This window comes from Antedon mediterranea, chromosome 11, assembly GCF_964355755.1.
Source record: "Antedon mediterranea chromosome 11, ecAntMedi1.1, whole genome shotgun sequence".
In the NCBI taxonomy this organism is placed as follows: Eukaryota; Metazoa; Echinodermata; class Crinoidea; order Comatulida; family Antedonidae; genus Antedon; species Antedon mediterranea.
Window position 1 is genome coordinate 14,349,011 of NC_092680.1, and position 21,599 is coordinate 14,370,609.

General features: G+C 32.0%; 2 protein-coding genes across 12 annotated transcripts in view; both read left to right on the plus strand.

The window, feature by feature from the left end:
• LOC140062868 (C-myc promoter-binding protein-like) overlaps nt 1-14,559 on the plus strand; it is a 56,145-nt gene extending 41,586 nt beyond the window's left edge. For 4 of the 7 annotated variants that reach the window (XM_072109245.1, XM_072109247.1, XM_072109248.1 and 1 more), the window contains 8 exons: nt 1,070-2,425; nt 4,521-4,695; nt 5,144-5,569; nt 5,722-5,980; nt 6,433-6,519; nt 6,610-6,779; nt 7,467-7,639; nt 9,423-14,559. In XM_072109245.1, coding sequence (XP_071965346.1) covers nt 1,070-2,425; nt 4,521-4,695; nt 5,144-5,569; nt 5,722-5,980; nt 6,433-6,519; nt 6,610-6,779; nt 7,467-7,639; nt 9,423-9,559 — 2,783 coding nt within the window. In that variant the 3' untranslated portion in view covers nt 9,560-14,559. The remainder of the gene's footprint in view (nt 1-1,069; nt 2,426-4,520; nt 4,696-5,143; nt 5,570-5,721; nt 5,981-6,432; nt 6,520-6,609; nt 6,780-7,466; nt 7,640-9,422) is intronic. The other 3 variants (XM_072109249.1, XM_072109250.1, XM_072109251.1) reach the window with 3 other exon arrangements.
• Nucleotides 14,560-15,225: 666 nt separating this feature from the next.
• The window catches only part of LOC140062713 (probable phospholipid-transporting ATPase IM), a 43,836-nt gene continuing 37,462 nt past the window's right edge, over nt 15,226-21,599 (plus strand). For 2 of the 5 annotated variants that reach the window (XM_072109026.1, XM_072109030.1), the window contains exons 1-3: nt 15,226-15,322; nt 20,589-20,642; nt 20,915-20,979. In XM_072109026.1, coding sequence (XP_071965127.1) covers nt 20,627-20,642; nt 20,915-20,979 — 81 coding nt within the window. In that variant the 5' untranslated portion in view covers nt 15,226-15,322; nt 20,589-20,626. The other 3 variants (XM_072109028.1, XM_072109027.1, XM_072109029.1) reach the window with 3 other exon arrangements.

Genomic DNA, 21,599 nt, shown 5'->3' on the forward strand with positions numbered 1-21,599 from the left:
TTAGATTTTGTGTTTCTTTGTGTTTATACACTGTAGTACTATAGAAAAACTACCAATATTTCTAACTTAGATTTGGAAATCGGTTATGTTTTTGTTATTTTTCTGCCTTTTTAAAATAATTCAATTGCCTAATTCAAGATAATCTAGAAAGAATATTCTTTATTATGTAATAATTTGTATTAAAATTAAATTATAAATACAACATTTAATAAGAGAACGCTTTGTACAGACAGACACAAGGATTATGACATCACTCTGCCACTCATTGCTGTGTGTAAAACTGTCATTAGTCGCTATTCAACTTGGTTATCACACTGTTGCTTTATAGTTTGCACCATATTTTATAATGGTTACTACACTTACACAAAAGCGTAATCCTTCTCTGTCATCTTAGAGGCAGAATGACTACAGCACTATATTTGTTTATAGCTTTTGCTGTACATGCTTTAACTGTGCTAGTGCTTATTCTTGTATGCCTATTTTAGTCTCTTTATTACTTTCAACTTTTACTTTTTATCTTATTATTTTCATTCCTTTGATTTTTTACAACCTTAATTATTATTTTTCCATGCATGCTATTTATAACTTATGTTCTAAATGTGTAACCTTATAAAAATAATTATTATGAATACCATATTTTATTTAAAAAAATGAATTTTCCAAACTCCACCAAAATTTAACTACACAATATTTTGGAAAATGTTTATCATTCATTGCTGTAGTGAATGAGTGCATACACATGTCAGGTTCCAATTTTGACCAATCATTGGTCATCATATGAGTGCCCAATACAAATAAAATATGGTTTGTTATTATTGTATAAGGTTACTAAAGTGAATATAAGACATCCTTTTATCACTTAAATGCAACAGGCATTTAATTTTTTTAAATATTTTTTATTACCCTATTTAATTTTCTTTTAATTTAATTTTTACCATCCTCTTATGGTTTTCTGTTGATTTTTTAATTTTTTTTTAAATATTTTTTATTACCCTATTTAATTTTCTTTTGATTTAATTTTTACCATCCTTTTATTGTTTTCTGTTGATTTTTCATTCCCTTCTCACAGGCAGTTCAGCAGGGCTCTTAATTACTGGTCATGATTCTGTAGACACTACCTTAGATGATAGTGTATTTGAAAGTCAAGAAGCAGTCAAATGCAGTGCTAGTCGCAAACGCCATTTAAGTACGGGCGATTCAAGCCATCTAAGTCCAAGTCAGTGCAATTATAGAAGTCGTAGCACAAGTGGTGATAGTAATGCAACCATCGCGTCCTATCTTACCAGTCAGCATAGCCTGGACGGTGAATCTAATCTCATCAGGAGCAACCTGTTTGGTAGTGATGCAAAAATTCTTGAAGGCTTTGCAAATTCAAATCCAAAATTAAGGCTCTCACCACTTTTAGGAAACTCTTTAAATGAAGAAGAAAATGGAGAAGCCTCGGAGGGTGCCTTTCCTATTCCACGTTGTCAGTCCGACGGGAAGAAACCAGAACACTGGAATGGACTTCAGTTTGACACTAAAGGAACACCTGAACAACGAATTCAAATGGAAAACTTGATACATGGAATTGAAGAACTAAATCAAAATTTAGACACTAAAAAGAAAGATTTAGAATCTGTAGAAAGTATTGACAATAAAGGTGCCTTTATTTCTATAATGGATGATGAGATACCTACAACTAATCTAATTGATACATCAATAGAATATGATAATCAATTAATTGATGTCAATTCTGAAAGAACTGTTAGTTCTACTGTTACAGATAACGCAGATTTATTAGTTGATTTATCTGTATTAGACGATATTTCAAATACAACAGTTAAAACATTTGAAGTAAATCTTTTAGATGAAAATAATGAGTCCGAATCAACAGAACTGGACTCTGATGTTGAAACTGTGAAAGTAGGTAAAAATGAGGTTGTTGTGCCTAATGGACACATTGAAAGTGTGGAGAGAACCCAACACAAAAGTATATTTCAAGGAAGTTCATCTTTAATGTCTTTGAATGAAGAACAAGACGCAGATTCTCAAAGCACGGACTCATATTCTGGTTCAAAAGAAAACTTAGCATTAGCTAAGAAAACACCTCGTCGAACTAATAGTTTCTTCTCACGAGTTAGTAATTTTAGTCCTAGAGTATCAAAAATGAATTTGACAAAGACCCTAAGTAATGCCTCTGAACAATTTGAAACATTACATGGATCTGCTAAGAAGGCAGCCAAAGCTGCACGTGCTGCTGCTACGCGTTATGGTACTAAATTTGTAGAATATGGTCGTCAGTTTTCTATTCCATCTATCGACCAGCAAGGATCTCTGGACTCAAATGGCCATTCTCATTCTGATACGCATTTAAACCGGCCCCAGTCTTGGAATGAATTTCAATTTGATGGGATTGCTGATGATATTGGAACACCGTTAACAGGTTTGTCAAATTTCCTTTGTATTTATCAGCTTAAGCTGCTGATTCTTACCACAACTCAAGGCTGTTATCTTTTAGCCATGTAAGAGAACAATGCAACAATTCATAGACTCCTTCAAAAAGCAAACCTTTTTAAAAATTGGAAAACCAGAATATTCTTAATGTACAAAAAGAGTCCCAGTTTCCCTTCTCTTCCATAATGTCTTCTGTAAACCAGACTATCCAAATTCCAAATGCTTTTGAGATTACTAGTTTTTGTTTACTGTATTATAGCATTTAAATATTTTTTTTTTACAATTTATAGAAAAAAATTTCAATTATTAAAAGCAAATTAATATAACTGCAGTATTATAAAATATTTCATATTTAAAAGTTACAATTTTCTTGCCATTAGCTTTTAAAAAATCATAAAATTGAATATTTTCAGCAATTGCCACAATTCATTGTTTTAATTTAACCAGTTCATTGTTGATTATCTATTTTATTTAGTTATTTTCATAATCATTCCTGTACTAATATGGGCATATATGATACTCTACATATAAATTACATGTTCATTTTCATACACATTATGTGATAATTTGTCAGTTTTGTTTATAGTTTTTATACTTTTAAATCACTAAGAAATAATTTAATATATGTTTATACTTGTTAACATTTTTTCAGAATTTAGACAAAACAATTTTTTTAAACAAAAATATTTAAAATATGAAAAGTTGATTCTCTTAACTCTTCATCTCAAATGCTTTACAGTTTAAGGAAGCTGACATTTCAGCGGAGTTTTTTCCCAATAGCACTGGATTCGTTATCAGTATTATTTAGGTGTTGCTTTCCTGGACCACATTTTATAGATGGATAGTTTGTGCTTAGCCAAACTTAGTTTTTAACTTGGTAAAGCAACAATCAAAGATAAGTTAACTATAGGCCGTAGTGATTTGTATTGGACATTGTACACCAAGTTAGTACTAGAGCCATGGTAATTACATATATTAGATATCTTCACACTGAATTTAATACAATAAGATATTAAAACAATGGATGAATTGCATTTTGATAGACAATGTATGCTTTAATATTGCTTGTTTATGTTTGCCATGTTGTTTGAGTAATTGTATATGTATGGCAATGCATAATTAAAACTTATCCACCTTTATAACTATACTTGTCATGGTTTAGTATAAAATTATTAGATTGTTGATAAATATATATTATTTTTTTATTCAATTTTAAACACTTAAAAAAAAAATCCTAAACTAAATATGTTGCAATTAATATAGTCTATAAATTCAATATTCTATTCTAGGCTCCATGGGGGAACAGTTTTGTCCTGTACTGAAGTGGTTACCTAGTATAAAGAGAAAGTAGATAAATTAATTGTAAAATGGTTTCATTCAATCTTTATTATTTCATTTGTATTTGCTATGATCCCAAATTTTAATTGCTATAATTCGATGAATATAATCGCTCTCCTACGTAACTTGATAGTAGATTTTAGCATGGAGTTAGATACCAGTCCTCCGTTATTTTAATCCTTCCCACCAAATATTTTGTTCAAGTTTCAAAATATATTTTACTATATACAGGATATTCCTCAATTAAGATTTTACTAACTTGAAAACATATCTTACAAATATTAACAAATGTGCCCAAACATTGGCATATTTCTTAATTAAAATTATTAATAAATTTATTCTTTTGCATAATTTATTAGGTACTGTATATTAAAGATGTATTGGCCCCTGAAAAAATAATTCTTAAACATTTTTGTTGTTGAATATGCCATTTTAATGTCAACTATTAAGTGTTATCTACTTTTTGACCAAAAATTGGATCCAAAAGAAAATGTATTTACATACAAAAATGTTATTATTTAATATGGGGTTTTGGTTGAATTTTACCATTTGTCATTTTATAAGTGAAAACATTAATATTTTTTTTTTGTTTTTTTTTCTATGGAAGTGATACTTTGTTAGAGAAAAATTGTTTCTTAGGATAGCTTAACTGAAATCTAAAATAATATTTTAATTTTGTTGCATTGTGTTATAAAAAGTCAATTTTTTCAAAAGATTTAATGGTGTAAGATATGGTTTATCCACAGGGAGCATGCAGTCTCTGAATCTGTCACATGATATGGACGACTTTGGTTCTCGTCGTAATTTTGCAATGGACATACGGATAACAAGTTGTAATCGGTGTCATCAATGTAATGCAATGTTGTATGATGAGGTCATCATGGCGGGTTGGTCTGCAGATGAATCTAATCTAGGCACTAAGTAAGATTTTAGCATACTGTATAATATAGAGTGTACACAAAACATCTAGTGCATTTTTCGAAACAAGTAGGTGTTTACCCCTCTTGGCATGGTGCACAGTGAATCACCATTCATGTAATAAGCAAACATATCGTCAGTGTGAACTCATGTATGTATGTCTAAATTGCAGGTCTTCGGTTAAACTCAATCTTTGTGTACAACTTTAGTGGGATTCTAGAATATTTATGTAAACCATAGGCTTCCTATCCTCTAGTCGTTGAAGGTTCCAACAAAAGTGACGAAATTGTTTCCTTTTATTGAAAATTCAATGGTTTCTTTAATACATACTCCTCTAGTCCAAGCAAGAAGTTAATGTGAATCAGTATTATATATCTGGGCAGGAATCAGTATTTTAAAGCAACTAGAGGTTATGCTCATTGTAATATTGTTATCCATCTTTTTTTTTCAGATGTTTTTTCTGCTCATCTTCAAATATTGTTCCCTTTTTGTTTATAAACATTGAGGACTTGCGTGGGAGGGATTTGAAACGCGAAAATTCCATTGACAGCATGCACAGTTTACATGATAACATAAAACCTTTGGAAACACAGAACAAAAAAACGCAGTCGGTTCCTAGCATTGATGATATGCTTCTGGATAAATTTGATGAGGAACCGAACAAGAATGATTCGGATAATGACAAACTTATCAGTTTAGATGATGACAATTTGGACACTTCTCGTAGTGATAGCACCCTCCCAAGTGAGGTTAAGCCGTTGAATTTAAGGCAACGATCAACAAGCGAATGTAAACATACAGACCTTGCTGATATGGGTCAGAGTTCAAGTAGCCTGAAACCTTTTGATATCAGCAAGAAGCTTATTAATAAGAGCAGGTTTGTATACATTGTATTCTTATTTTTGTTTTAAATTTATAAAATCTTGCAATTATATTCTTGTATATGACTGTGTATAGAGAAGATAAATAAGTCTAGCACAAAAAGTTTTATTTTAACCTTTGCTTAATGCAGTATATGATTTTTTTCAGTACATTACCAGCTCGGACGAAAAGCCTTACAGTGCAAGACGAATATTTCCAAGCATCCAGCCTAACTTCAAGTCATTACGGATCTAAGGAGTACATTCCACCACCAGTTAATAAGAAAAAGATTGAACCTATTAGTGTTCCATACCTTAGCCCTCTAGTCTTAAGGAAAGAGATCGAGAATGCCATAGAACATGAAGGAGAGTCTTGTTTGAGGTCTCCACAGTTTGTGGAAATGCATCCAATCATCTTCTGGAATCTGGTAAGTATAAAATAAGAGTTTTAAGAATGAAATGATTTACCACACAGGAACATTTGATTGTTAACTAGGTGCCATATATGGAAAATGCTTGAGTGCTAAGTGTTGTTCTAAATCATCTTACTTACAATACCATATATAGAATAGACCTGACAGGTGGATAACCATCACAACACAGTGCAGGGAGATGGCAATGCTGGTTGTTGACTTTTATCCGAAAGGGCTTATTGGTTCAATTTTTAGTTTCATGATTTAAACATTGGTACTACTAATATGTGTTAAGCTCTGTCTACACTATCAAAAATAGGATGTGCCCATATACTATGACACAATGAATCACTACCATATTTGGGTGTATCACAAACAAACTAGTTTGATAATGTAGACAGAGCTTTAGGAAGCGTGAAATAATTCTTGTAATTGATAATGCAACTGCCTGTATTTTTCTCCCCTAGATTTGGTATTTCCGTCGGCTTGAAATTCCAACTAACCTTCCTGGCTTAATTTTAGCTGCTTATAGTGAAGGCAGAGAGACAGTGGAAGTAAGTAGTTAGCCATGTACTTACTACAAAACCATGCAAATGTATTTTAGTAGATAGTGTGTATTCATACATTGTACTCGTTTTTTTTAGGCTTGTAATCAGTACCTTCATAATGATAGTCGTCATATAAAGTTAAACCTACTTTGGGATAATGTGGAACTGTACAATGAGATTGGAGTGCCAATGTACATACTATGGAACAATAGAGATTCATCTCTAATGAAGGCACTAATTACAGAAAGACAGTCATTCTCAAAAGGGTAAGAATAATATTAGTGGTGATGGTTGTGATGAAGATATGTGTAGCGGTGGTGATGTAGTAGTAGCAATGGATGTGTATGATGTTTAGTAGCAGTGGCAGTGTTTATGGTATTTCTATAGTGATATTTGTAGCAGTGTTGATGGTGATATTTGTAGCAGTGTTGATGGTGATATTTGTAGCAGTGTTGATGGTGATATTTGTAGCAGTGTTGATGGTGATATTTGTAGCAGTGTTGATGGTGATATTTGTAGCAGTGTTGATGGTGATATTTGTAGCAGTGTTGATGGTGGTATTTGTAGCAGTGTTGATCATGGTATTTGTAGCAGTGATGATGGTATTTGTAGCAGTGATGGTGGTATTTGTAGCAGTGTTGGTGGTATTGGTAGCAGTGATGGTGTTGATAGTAAAGGTGGTATTTTCTAAAGTGGCTGTGTTGATTGCAGTGATGGTGGCAGTCATATTGGAGTGATGTTGGTTAAAAAAAAGGTGGTGCTGGTGGTTTTGGTAGCACAGTGGTGGTATTGCTAATAGTGCAATGATGGTGGTTTTAGCACATAGTGTTGTTATTAGTGATGATGTTACTAACAACACGTGATATTGTGTCATAGGAGCATGGCTCTTAATAGCAGTTGGCTAAATAATATATAATTATATAGATATAATTTATTGTTTTGTTGTATTTCAGATTTATGCTTGAAGTAGTAAAATGCATCAAACTGAATGATGTTCAGAGACCGATTGAAATGATGCTTGAGGAGTTCAAGAAGCAACAAATATCAAAAGAGAAAAGAAGAAGTATCTATCGCGAGGTGTTGTTTCTTGCTTTTGTAGCACTCAAAAGAGAAAATATTGATCATGGTATGGTATCTTCAGTTAATTATAATATATGCTTCAGTGTTCAGATTTTTATTCTGACGATGTTTGCTCTTTTCTTTTAGTAATAAGGAGATTCATTGGAAATAGCTAAATTTTCAGAAGTCAAAAGATTATAGTTTATAACTTTACGCAAGGACTTATTATATTCAGTATAGTTTTGTGCATCTATCTATGAAAGAGGAATAATAGCATTTTATGGATAATGCAAAAGTATCATTAGGTCAAACATTATTGTAATATAATGCACTGTTCAAAAAGAATGTTTTGTGTCAAGCACTTCAAAACAAATTAAAAACACATATAAATATTTACATAACATTTGTATTTATTTCAACAACCTCTAAAAGGAGAAGAATAATATACAATACACACATTTAAAATACAAGGAATAAAATGTTATAAAGTTCACTTCCCTTTACAGCTGCGTCCCTTAACAGCCGCACTTTCAAAAGCCAGTTTATTCTTCCTGTCTAATTAGTGCATTTAGTACCTCCCGTATGCAGCCATCTCCTGTAAGCTTTTTGTGTGGTAAATTATCTCTCGTAAGCGGCCACCCGAAAATTTGCATTGACTTTTGACAACATAAATAAAATTGTTATACCTAATGTGCTTTATTATTAGCTTTACTGTATGTCGAAGCTTGTATCCAAAATCTTTTTGTTTGATTTATTAGGCGTTTGATTGAATTATTTAATTATTTTTAATCATTTTTGCATGTATATCCATTACTTGAAAGTTTTGCACGACGTAACCATAGAACTGATGTTTTTGTGTCCCCACAAAATGAGTATTTACATGGTATTTCTAGGCCATATCCAGATCCTGTTCACTTGTTGTTGTTACTGTCATATTACCTGTATTTATCCTACTCTTTAAAAACCTGCTAACATAGGGTGATATTTGTAACCAATAATGTTATCATGTTCATTCGAATTGAGTTATTGGTGTTCAGCTGATCATCACTTTCTGATTTACCCTGCGATCGCAACATCATTGTTATGTTTATGTTATTCGGTTCTCGCTTTAAATCTCTTTTTTGTCTATTTAAAAAATGAGATAATATGCGATCCAGATTCTCATTCCCATATTATCTCATTTTTGTAGAAAAAGGTTACTTGAGTGTATACTGTGTACCATCTTTATTTTTTGACCAACCATTTTCATTCATAAAAGCTTTTAAAAGTTGTCTGAAAATCATAAATACTATTAAACCACCTGATCTTAAACAATAAAGTACAATTAGCTGGAGAATTTAAAGGCCTGTTGCGTTAAGAACTCCAAAAAATATTGTGCAACTGTATGGTTATTTATTGGCTCCAATGGATAGTGTATATTGTATTCTCTGTACCAGATGTGTATTGTACAGCATAAAGGTCCAAGATATTGTACACTTTGTGAATCTTATATAACAGAGAAAAAACAACATTGGATGTTTAGGGTCTTTCCAAAATTCAACTTCGACTGCTGATCTTATTCCTCCGACCAGACTTGGCTGTCATGGTAGGAATTTAAGGAAAAAATTAATTATCCAACTAGTTTATACTAAAACAACTAGATTTGCTGATAGTCCAATACCATTCTACATCAAATTATTAAATTCATAATTATCTTCCTTGCTGACTTACGACTGCTCTTGCATGATGTTTTTTATGCCTGTCTAAAATTGTTAATGCTGTGTAGATTTGTATACATACATTTTTGCATGTTATTTACAGTCAATTGGTCGAATATGATAACTAATAATAACTTGTTTTTGTTAAATTAGATGCATTTGACGTAGAGTACCAAATAGCCTGTAATCGTTTAGCTGAAGAGCTTGCAGAAGACATGCAGACACATGACAGAGCCCCGGCGATATCCATACAACGATGCCGCAAGATATTTGGAGAACTTTACCTTTAAATCCCTATGATTTATTCTTTTTTTTTCCATTTGTACACAGGCTTACTAGAAGTTAAGATATTCACAAATTTATAAACTTTCTTTCATTTGTGAAACGTTATATATATACAAACATATACAACAAGAGAAAGAGGAAGTAAATTAAATGGTAGCCCGTAAAAGATTTTATGAACTATTGAATAAAATTGATCAAATACTTAAATTAGAGATTGCTATATAGTTATTTACAATTTGGAAAAATGTGTAAATTATACACAATAAATATAAGGTTTAAGTAATAAGTAATTAAAACATCAATTCATTTTTATTCATAGTTATAGAATCTCCCATGAAAGTTTTTAATTTAAATTTCAAATGTTGTACATTAAAGATTTATGCTTTATTTGGCCGGGAGTTTCATTGATTGATTGATGTGTAGTAAAATGTTACTTTAGTTGCTGATGTTAGGTATTCAAACATTTGGGAGCTCTAAATGCACATGAACATTTGCAATTATAACATATACCATTGTGGAATGAATGATATGAATTGAGTTATTAATGAAAACACCCAAAATTGAATGCATATAGTAGTAAACACATTGTGAGTATTTTAATGGTATTTACATTAGGACGAAACCATATTTTATGATAACACAACATTGATTTTTAAAAGAACCACAACATTAATGAAAATTGTTTATGTGCATTTAGAAATGTTTTTAGATAATCTGGCCAAGGTAAAAAAAAATATTTGGAAATAAACAATACTGTAATCTTTCTATCTTAAAAGTTAGTATTTTTCACCTTAAATGATAATACTGTAGTACAAGCAGTTTATAAAGGACAAAACATGTAGCTAATAATATGATTGACTTATTTCGGTTATTTCTCGGCCTCGGTATATAAATAATGATAATACCACTATTGTACAGTTACATGTTTTCCAGTTACTTTTTCATATAGTATATATACAATGTAAACTTAAATACAGTATTGTATGTACTGTATACAATACACAAATATTTACCTGAAATAAATAATAACTTGTATTTTCCCTCATATAATTTTTATAGATTATTCAAAATGTGTTTTTAAACAAATCAAGAAAGTGGGTTGAACTCTTACCAGTTCATACACTCTGCTCACTGTATATTTATATAGATATTTAGTGAGGTATCTTTACCAGTTCATACACTCTGCTCACTGTATATTTATATAGATATTTAGTGAGGTATCTTTACCAGTTCATACACTCTGCTCACTGTATATTTATATAGATATTTAGTGAGGTATCTTTACCAGTTCATACACTCTGCTCACTGTATATTTATATAGATATTTAGTGAGGTATCTTTACCAGTTCATACACTCTGCTCACTGTATATTTATATAGATATTTAGTGAGGTATCTTTACCAGTTCATACACTCTGCTCACTTTATATTTATATAGATATTTAGTGAGGTATCTTTATCTACAGAAGGAATACATATAATAATAGAAATTAAATGAAGACTGTAAATTAAAAATTAAAAAAAAATCTTTGAAATTGATTTCCCATGCCATTCACACCCTTATCAATGTTAGTGATACGATTATACATTTTTTTCAAAGCTTGACAATATTTATTATAATTGTATACTTTATTGTTTAAATGCGATTTATTTTTTATGTTTTTATGGCCACGGTTTATCGCTAACTTTGATCAGTAGGAACAAACTTACCCTGATAAATAACCAAGTTTTGAACATGCTAATTTTGTTACTCAAGTAACTAAATGTTACTTGTGTACTGTTTAAACTTTAATTCAATATTATGGCTCCCAACAATTATTTTCTCTATTCACATCTTTCTTGTCAATGACTGTTGTTGGGGAAATCCTCTTTATCTATTGGAAATCCATTTCAAGGAAAAGCATTCAAATATACTGATTTACTGTGTGCATTTCATTAAAATCATATCTCTTAAGTGTATTCTATATTTACCCCTATGTTATTTTGTTGTCATTTAAAATATATAATTATATATTGGTCTATTTTTTTAATGGTTGCCATGACTTAAAAATGAGTTTCAATCATATTATGGTGACCCACCACACATTGTTTTATCTTTATAGTATATTTCATTTTTGTTCTCACTATTCATTATTATTTGTATACAATGTATGTGGAAAACAAATAAGACAAACAAACTTTATTTATAATAATTTATGATTTTGATGTTCAACTATGTAATGCCTGCCATTATAGATGTTTTGTTGTATCATTTTTTGTCTATATTACATTAGTTGACAGTTGTCTACATAATAAGTTGTATATATGGTTTTTTGATTTTGTTGATAGTTGTTTGTGCAATTAATAATTTTTGTAATAGTAAGTACAGTTAATTTTGTATCGCATGGGTGGGTTGTAAAGAAAAGGTCCTCAAACAATAGGAATTGAGGAACGGAGCATTTTGTGATTTCAATTCTTTAATCATGAATCGTATCAAATAATGTAATAACAGTTTAGAGACCTTCAGTGTAAATGCAATTAACAAAGTGTGTTGTTTTTTAGGACCTCTAAGGACTAAAATGTTTTGTTAAATAAATTATAATATATTATTACTTTTCTTTTATAGACCTTTTAGCAGGTTCCATCTCTTAATACAATATTCTATATCAGATACATCTTAGAGGAGATTAAAATTATTATGACACCAACCATGGATTAATTTTAATTTTCCAACACGCTTGACTATACTAAAGTTCTGCTGCCAATCAAACAAACATGCTCTTTGTCATGTCTCTAACCACGGCCCGTAGAAATCGTATGCGCAGTCTGATTGTTCTATTGACATGTCATGTATGTCGTTACCTATGGCCTGGGATTGGCTGGCTATGTATAGTTGCGATACGTCACTAATTCTACTACTCAAGCGCTCGTTTTAAAAGTAGACGCATTTTACCATTTCTGATTTTTTAACTACAAGTACTACTACTAGGCGTATTAATAGTAGTACTACCGTGTCTATATCCAGCCTGGTTCTTGTACTCCAATTAAGTACTACTACTAGGCGTATTAGTAGTAGTACTACCGTGTCTATATCCAGCCTGGTTCTTGTACTCCAATTAAGTACTACTACTAGGCGTATTAGTAGTAGTACTACCGTGTCTATATCCAGCCTGGTTCTTGTACTCCAATTAAGTACTACTACTAGGCGTATTAGTAGTAGTACTACCGTGTCTATATCCAGCCTGGTTCTTGTACTCCAATTAAGTACTACTACTAGGCGTATTAGTAGTAGTACTACCGTGTCTATATCCAGCCTGGTTCTTGTACTCCAATTAAGTACTACTACTAGGCGTATTAGTAGTAGTACTACCGTGTCTATATCCAGCCTGGTTCTTGTACTCCAATTAAGTACTACTACTAGGCGTATTAGTAGTAGTACTACCGTGTCTATATCCAGCCTGGTTCTTGTACTCCAATTAAGTACTACTACTAGGCGTATTAGTAGTAGTACTACCGTGTCTATATCCAGCCTGGTTCTTGTACTCCAATTAAGTACTACAGTACTACTAGGCGTATTAGTAGTAGTACTACCGTGTCTATATCCAGCCTGGTTCTTGTACTCCAATTAAGTACTACTACTAGGCGTATTAGTAGTAGTACTACCGTGTCTATATCCAGCCTGGTTCTTGTACTCCAACGCATTCGACATGAAACCACTGAATGTCGCAAGATGATTTAGTGCACATAATATCATCATATTCGCCGTTCTACTTTCTTTACAATACATTTTTGTTGGTAATTACGGCGCATGCGCCGCTAAGAAGCCTTTTTTATTTTGTAACATTGTGGGCGGTTCACGCTCTGTCATCAAGAGCCTGGAACCTTTGATCTCAAACTGATGCATATCCGTCTATTCATTAATCCATACACCAACTAGCTTAGAAAGAACCCGCACCATTGAAATGGTTTAATGTATTTAAATTATATTTACAATCACAAATTTATGAAAGAAGTCGTATTTACATGTACAATTGTTTATTGTTTTAATAGTTTTTAGATAAGATGCTTTTAATAAGCAAATATGTATGTGCTAACAATTTCCCATGCTCTGCCGCCTTCCAAGTTATTTGTATTTTATTTCTTAATAGAAGTTGATGTAAGATAAGCGTTTGTATATAAATTTCAACTTAATATTACGGTGGAGTTAACATGAATAAATGTATGTGTATATTGAATAATTAGTACTAGAATTTTGTTTCAAGGTTGTTAAAAACTTTTGGGACACTTCTATTAAGGGGCCCGTTAAGGGGATACTTTCCTATGAAAAGAACAAGGGAAATATATGTTGCAAACCACAAATTCAGTGGAAATTGTTGGGTCCTGAAGATGTCCCTTATCAGGAGTTGTACGAGTATTGCACATTCGTGCTTGTTAAACATCTATATATTTGATTGGTTGACTTTTGTGACATCAAAAGCTGGTAAATTGGTAGAATGGGGTGGATATACACATTGGCCAAATTCTCAAGTGAATTGTTAATGAGCCTAGACTTTGACCTTGATGACCTAACAAATGCAAACTTGCTCTTATACCAGCTGCACCAACCAAATTTGAAGACCATTCAAATCTAGTTTCCAAATAAAGTTGGACAGATGCACAAAGATTTGGTGACTTAAGTAGTAAGATGCTACTGTTGAAAACCTTGATACTGGAGATTGACATGAATGTTTTTTGATAATTTAAATTTTGCCCCTCTAAGAACTTTCATTTCTTTAAAGCTTGATTTTCTATAAATGCAATTATAAATATTTAATTTTCTTTTCTTTTTTAACATTTTTTTTTTTTTCTTTAATAATAATATATGCTCCAATGTAATATGAATGAATTTCCTCAAGTGATCAATAAAACCAGTCAGTCAATACTGACCCCCTGGACTTTGAGTCGAAATAATTGATTTCCATATTATTCCAACAAAAAATTGTAGTTTACCAAAAGAAAGGCTGAAAAGTTTGCTCTTCTTTCTTTTCTTAATAGAAAATCTGTAATTTGTGAATGCCTATAATAATATCAATTAAATCAAAATCATTAAATCAATTCAATGCATTAATTGTATGCTAACTGCAGATAAACATTAAGATATGTAGGCATGTTGTTCTCAAATAAAATTAAACATGAAAACTGAAATACTGTGAATGAAAAGTGACTTATAAATAGGCCATTAGAATTCCCAAGAGTGAAAAAAAAAAAGATTTTTCTTATAAAAAAGTGAAAATAAACTGTAAAATCTAACTAAAACCCATTGAATTTGAGTGAACATAAAAATAACATACATCATAACAACTTTAAACAAAAAGATTCAGCAAGCAATAATGAGTAGTAATAGGTGGCATCTAAAAAGCAGAATGATCAAACTAGCTACAGCCACAAAGAAACACAAAATTATATTTAACAATTTTACAACAATACATGTAGGTTAAAAAATACAGTATATACAGAAATGTAAATAATCATAAAATTACAACGTATGTACTGCAATAATTAACAGCGATGAATTAACTCAAACAAAATAACAAAAACACATAAGTTCACAAAAATCGCTAAAAACAAATTTGAAAGAAGTAAGTTTGGTTTTTTTTTCAGAGGCGGTGTGACCTCCGTATTGACCTTTAAGTGCATAATTAATGATGAGTGTCAAACAACATGGCGATAAACTGAACGGTAAATTAGCGACGCCCTTATCTGTATATCATATTCGGAACATGTTGTTGTAAAGTTAATTGTAACTTTGGGGTAAGTTCAGAGAATGTTATTGTATGTTCATATTTTTTATTCTTGGACCACCGTTAAAGTTTGTGATATAAACAAAATGTTTTCTAGAGGGCTAGGCTAAGCTCGAGTCCAAGTCAAATCACAGCTTCCCTCCCTCCGCCGTCAGCGTTCCAGCTAGGATTTTAGGGCCGAGTAAGGTAAACAGACGATCGGGTCCATGGACGATCAGGCCCAATGAATAAGATAAGACGATCGGGCCCAATGAATAAGACGATCGGGCCCAATGAATAAGATGATCGGGCACAAAATATTCTCGGAAAATAATTATTAGATTTAAATTCACAAAAATAAAAAAATAAGTATTATTATTAATTACCGAATCAGGTTTCACGCATGTGCTATAGGCCTAGTATAAATTTTGTTGCGAGAGAGAAGTCAAGTTATAAAGTACGCCGTGGTTAAGATTCCGGCACCGGAACTCAACTGCCCAGCGTTAGGGAATCCAACACGCTATTACGCATGCCCAGAGCGAGGTAATCGGCGACTCTATACATCTACAGTACAGACTAACAGCAAAGACACTACACTATCTTTGCTAACACTCAGTGATGGATCAATTAATAATAGCTGCCCCACCACCACGGCGAACTAGCCTACAGTAGCCCATTCATATATAAACTTCATATAATTATGAATTATAATTACATGACTAATTTTATGATTTTCAAGTACAAAATAAAAGATTTCATATAACGCATTATACTGTAATAACATGCACTCGTATACAAGTTGATTTGTTGACGGCAGCCGCCGTGCGGATATGATTTGAAAAAAAACAGAACTGTTCGGGAAGCCGGAGTCGCAACGCTACGCTATATTCACTTTCGTACATTTCTTGAAATACGCAAGCGTTATGCCACTGGGTAGGCCTGTGTTTTTCTCCCGTTCCGAACTTCATACTTCCTCTGTCTAATGAAATTACAGCATTACGATTCTTAGATAGATACTGATTCTTATAAATATATAATAATTATTTTAATGCGTAGCGTAGTGGTATTTTAATTATTTAATTCATGTATGGCCTAGGCCAAGTTTCATCCATCGCTCTCTCGCTCGCACAACGACTAACTAGGCTACAGTAAATCCCTATAACAACGTCCGACTCTCGGTGGTGTGGTGCGCGGTCTGTGGCACTAGGGCAAGCTATAATTACTTCGCTCTGGGCATGCGCAATAGCGTGTCGGATTCCCTAATGGTGGGCAGTTGAATTCCGGTGCCGGAATCCTAACCACTGCGTATAAAATATTGGCCAGGCAGGGGAGTTGTTATTTACTAGCAACTCCCTGCCTAGGCCTACAGTACACTGTAAATCGAGCAAAAATTAAATACGTGAATAGGCCTACATACAACACATATACACAATAATAACTATCAAAATCAATCAAATTTATTCATAAATCATTTGGTAAGAAATTATGATAAAATTAGAAAAATCTAATAATTTATAATTAAAATCTTAATTTACGCAAGAAAAGCACATTGACACTAAGCACTAGGCTACTAGGAATGAAATGTGGCACATTGTTTTATATAAAACACAAAAGACTATCGGGGCTCAACGTGGTTCTGAAAACACTGGACGAACTGGTAAGACGATCGGGCCCAACACATAAGACTGATCGTCCGTGGTCCCGATTGTCTGTTCCCCGTTGGGCTTGACGATGGTCTTAACATTGGGCCTGATAGCCAAGTGTATTGTTTGTAAATCCGTTCCAATACAAAAAAAAAATATTTGTTAATAAAATCTACTTTTATAGAGTTAAATGTTTTGTTTGTAATTTATTATAAAATGAACTACAGTACGGATCAGGTGCCGTTTTAGGCCACCTCTGTCGGCGATTGACGACGATCGGGAGGTGGAGTGGAGTTGGGCCCCATTCTAAAAATAAAGGGAAGCCGTTTACTCCACGAAATTGTATAATTGTCCACCATAATATAAATTAAATCTGTTCTTACCACGAGTTTGTGATAAAAATGTAATATAATATTAAAGAATTATAAATATTTTAATAATAGTTTTATTTATCAACATTAAAATGATTAATCCTTTTTATGTGCATATTTTCTAATGTACGTGTACGTGGTGTTTGTTGTGCAGATAAAACTAACTGTCAAAAAACAAAGACCTGTTTGTGCTAAACGGTGTAGCAAAAAGAACATAAGAATAAATAAAAGCAATCAACCACGACTGTTGCATGCTACACAGGATTCTCAGTCAGTGGGTCCCATTTACGGTCAACGATTAAGACGATTGAGTCCATCAAGAAATGGGCTCGACCTTCTCTGTGATGGTTCCGATCCTCAATGGGCTCAATCGCCCATGGGTCCTGGCGACCCGGTGCTACTGCAATTTTGCACCACAATCTCTCGACCTTACCCAATTTAAAAACATTCACCTGTTGCGCGCAGTGGTGATTGTGAGTGACCGTAAGTCTCTCTTTTATTTAGGTGCAAAATTGAAATAGTGCCGGCGCTTCCCCCCCCCCTCCCCTCGTAAAAAAACGCGAAACACAGAGATCTCCATGTTTGGCAGTCAAAGTGTTGAAGATGTATTGTCTCCAAAAAACATGAATAATTATTAATAAATCAGACTTTAATTCGACCATTTTGCAGTTTTAATAAAGTTAAAGACAAAACAAACGTTTAATTTTAACCAAAAACCATTGTCTCACAGACAATTTAAGTATTACTGCTTTAATTAACACTTTTTTTAAGGTAAATCATTTTTTTTTTTCGATCCAGTTCTTGGTCAAAGTGAATATCTATTATGTGACATTAAAATGCATATTAAATAAAAAAATTGACTGTAAACTGTCCAAACTGAATTATTTTGTGTAAATTTAAGCTCTATTATGGTATTGAATACAAATTGCATTAAAACCTTATCGATTTATGATTATGAGTTTGATTCTTTAATATGAAAACTGGGTGTTTAAGTATTGGTTTCTAAGGAAACAGAATCCCAATATTTATATAATTATTGATTTGTTTTTTGTCTTTTCGTTACGGTTATTGATGGTCGATAAGTTTGACGCACAGCTTATTGTTAAAAACATGTAGCTTTACTGGACTCAAGGTGCTGTTTAATTAATAAAGTTTGTATCTTTCGTTTTCATGTAAATTCTACTTGGTTTGGAACCCTTTTGGGATCTAGTCTTCACTAGTATTACTAGTATTATTCAAATTAACACATTTCTTGTTTAATAAGATGGATTTCAGTGGTTTTAGTTAGCTGGATCTGGTAAGTTACAATAATTTAATTTTGACGAATTAAGTTAAAGGTACCTGTATTTAATCAATTAAAGTTCTAGTTTGTTAGGTTTTGGAGTGGAAAAGAGGCATAGTTAAGAAATATTAGAATATGAGACAACAAACAAGCTTTCTTTTTGTAGATGGAGAAAGGTTAGGATAAAAGAATAGATTTTATATTGGGGAATGGATAAAACAACAAAAGTAGGTGATGACAGAAAGAAACACTGAAATATCAGTTGGGGGTGGGGACGGGGATGTGAACAGCTGAATACTTCACAAGAGACGCAATGCAAGCACGTAAGCACAGCGCAAGTGAACTGTTGCTTGAGATTGATCAACTTGCTTGCGTTGTTGTGTCTACGTCCTTGCATTATAGGAAAACAAATATCTATATTTAAAACAGTAGAATGAAAAATAAGCTTTTGACTGGGTGGTAGAAATTGTGGATGCAGCTAAATAGTCATAAAATTTGCTTCAATATTATAGACTGATATATTATTACAGTAAAAATGTGTTATTCAAGCCTGGTTTACTATACAGTCAACCTACAGTCAGGCCTTGTCTTTTAAGGCGAGTGATTGTGATCACTCACCTAACAAACTCCTAAACTGCCCTTGAGGTGTGCGATTTACAACACGCTTAAATTTGGTAAACTTCTACACATCAACATACAAACAGCACACCTACAGCATCCCTGAATGTATTGAGGAGTGCAATTTGTAGCACACCTATAATTTTCAAAAGACAAGGCCTGTACAGTACTACAATAATTGAATTCTTTCTTTATTCATTTCCATATTAGTATTATGGCTGTGTTGGTATACAATAGTTATCACCACATTAGATATCACTTTTCTGTTAAATTGGGCCTACAGTATTCCAAATACATTCAGGTGTGTTATATTTGATATACCATATCTATACTATAAATGTATCAACTGGTGTGATAATGAAAATGTTTTATAGAATACTGTACTGTTGAGCCTGTAATAAAAAACCACAAAACAGATCCATCTGAACATACTGTAAATTGTGACAATATAACCATTGACCTTGACTTAAGGATTCAAGTATTATTTTCCAAGTCATGGGATTAAATTCTACTCAACAAAGATATGACAAGACAAGATAATAGTAGCAATGCAGCAATTTAAATATGAATATCAAATAGTATACAAATATAATAAAGTGAGGTCATGAGGTAAAGATGAAAGGTTATTTTCATATGAAATTTGAATGAAATCATAACAAATTTTCATCTTTCACCAAATTATTTGTACCAATTTACAAATATAAAACATTCATTATTTGTTTTATAACACATCTACATTACTGTGAATTATGTTAATGAATCAACATATCCAGGCCTTATTTTGTTTTCTATGTCTTGTATTTACGATTCCATTAATTGCTCAAAATCATAAAAACCATGTAAAGTTAATTTAGGTGCTTTTTTGGATCTACATTAGTACATATCGCTAGGCTCTCAAAAAATTGAGTGCGATTTTTAATGTTACCATACTCTATTGTTTTATGTCAATGGATTATCGCCATGGCCTGTTTTTTTCCTAACAGTTAATTTAATATTATGTGACCCACAATCGTCCAATCAAATTAAGATCTACTCAATACAGTAGATGTGTTACAACACATAAAAGATACTGTATAATATTAATTAAATACAGTGTTTTTGTTGTGTGTTAAATAATATAATTTGTACAGTGTCCACAGATGCTTGGTTAGTATCACAATATTCTTTTACATCAAAGTTAACAATCACACTAGATTTTCATCACCATCAAAACAAAGCATAGTTTGACTAGAAATGGTAAATTCTGTCAATATGGCAATTATTATGGCAATTATTTTGTCAATATGTTAATTAAAAGATGATTTCTAATCTGAAAAATGATTTCATTTGTTTTGTTGTACAGCTGGAGAAAAACTTAAAAACATACTTTTTTTAAACTTGCAGATTTGCCCTTCATAGCAGACAGAACTAACAGATTCAAAATGGCTGCAGTCCCAGGTAACTATTGATATTATCTATTGTTGTGTTTGAAAAATAATGTTTTAAATGTCCAAAGTGTGTTGCTCAAATCATAAACATGCTGAAAAAAAAAATTTAATTGTAATAACAAGCCTACCTTTTATTACTATTTATTAAACTTAAAACGTCTTGTTTTCGGTCTGATTTTGTGTTAGTTTTAAATATTAAGAATTTTGGATCTATTTCTGAATGAGAGTGTCTGGTTAGGGTTGTTAGAATGTAATTTATAAATTTTACTTTTTTTTTTTTAGAAGAAGATTGGGGACGGGCTGTGAAGGCTAATGACAGAACATACAATTCTCAATTTCAGTATGCAGTAAGTACTTAAAATTTCATTTCTTACATCAATAATACACATTACAAAACAAAGATAAAAAATGAGAATGAAAGAAAGGCATGTCTGACATCATCATCACTTGGTCATCTAACTTAGTAGGTAGATCTTGAGTTGGCTTTAAAAAGTGTAAGTAAGGTTGCCTTATTGATGTTAAGGGAAATTGTGCCACCAATCCTTGTTTTTATAGTCGAGCCGAAAGAAACTAGGGTTTCTAGTCATTTTCTATTTTGTAATCTGTTTTGTCACCTGATTTAAATGCAAATTCAAAGTTCATATGTCAAAACATCATATTTTACACTCAATAATTTAGATAAGATTAAGATAATTTGAAGAATACTATATTGGTAAAAAGTCAATGATAATATTGTACTTTTTACTAATACTAATCAGATTTAAAACACATCCATAATCATATTAATCGTTATTTAAAACACATTTAGCTCATAATCTAATTGACTTCATCATCAAAATCGTATTACTGTTGAAGTTGCTACAGTGGGAAAATCAACACATGGCTATAGCTATAAATGTGCGTAGTTGTTTGGCCAAGCATAGTGCAATCAATAGGCTAGGTAGAAAGAAGCTAACTACAACACTGT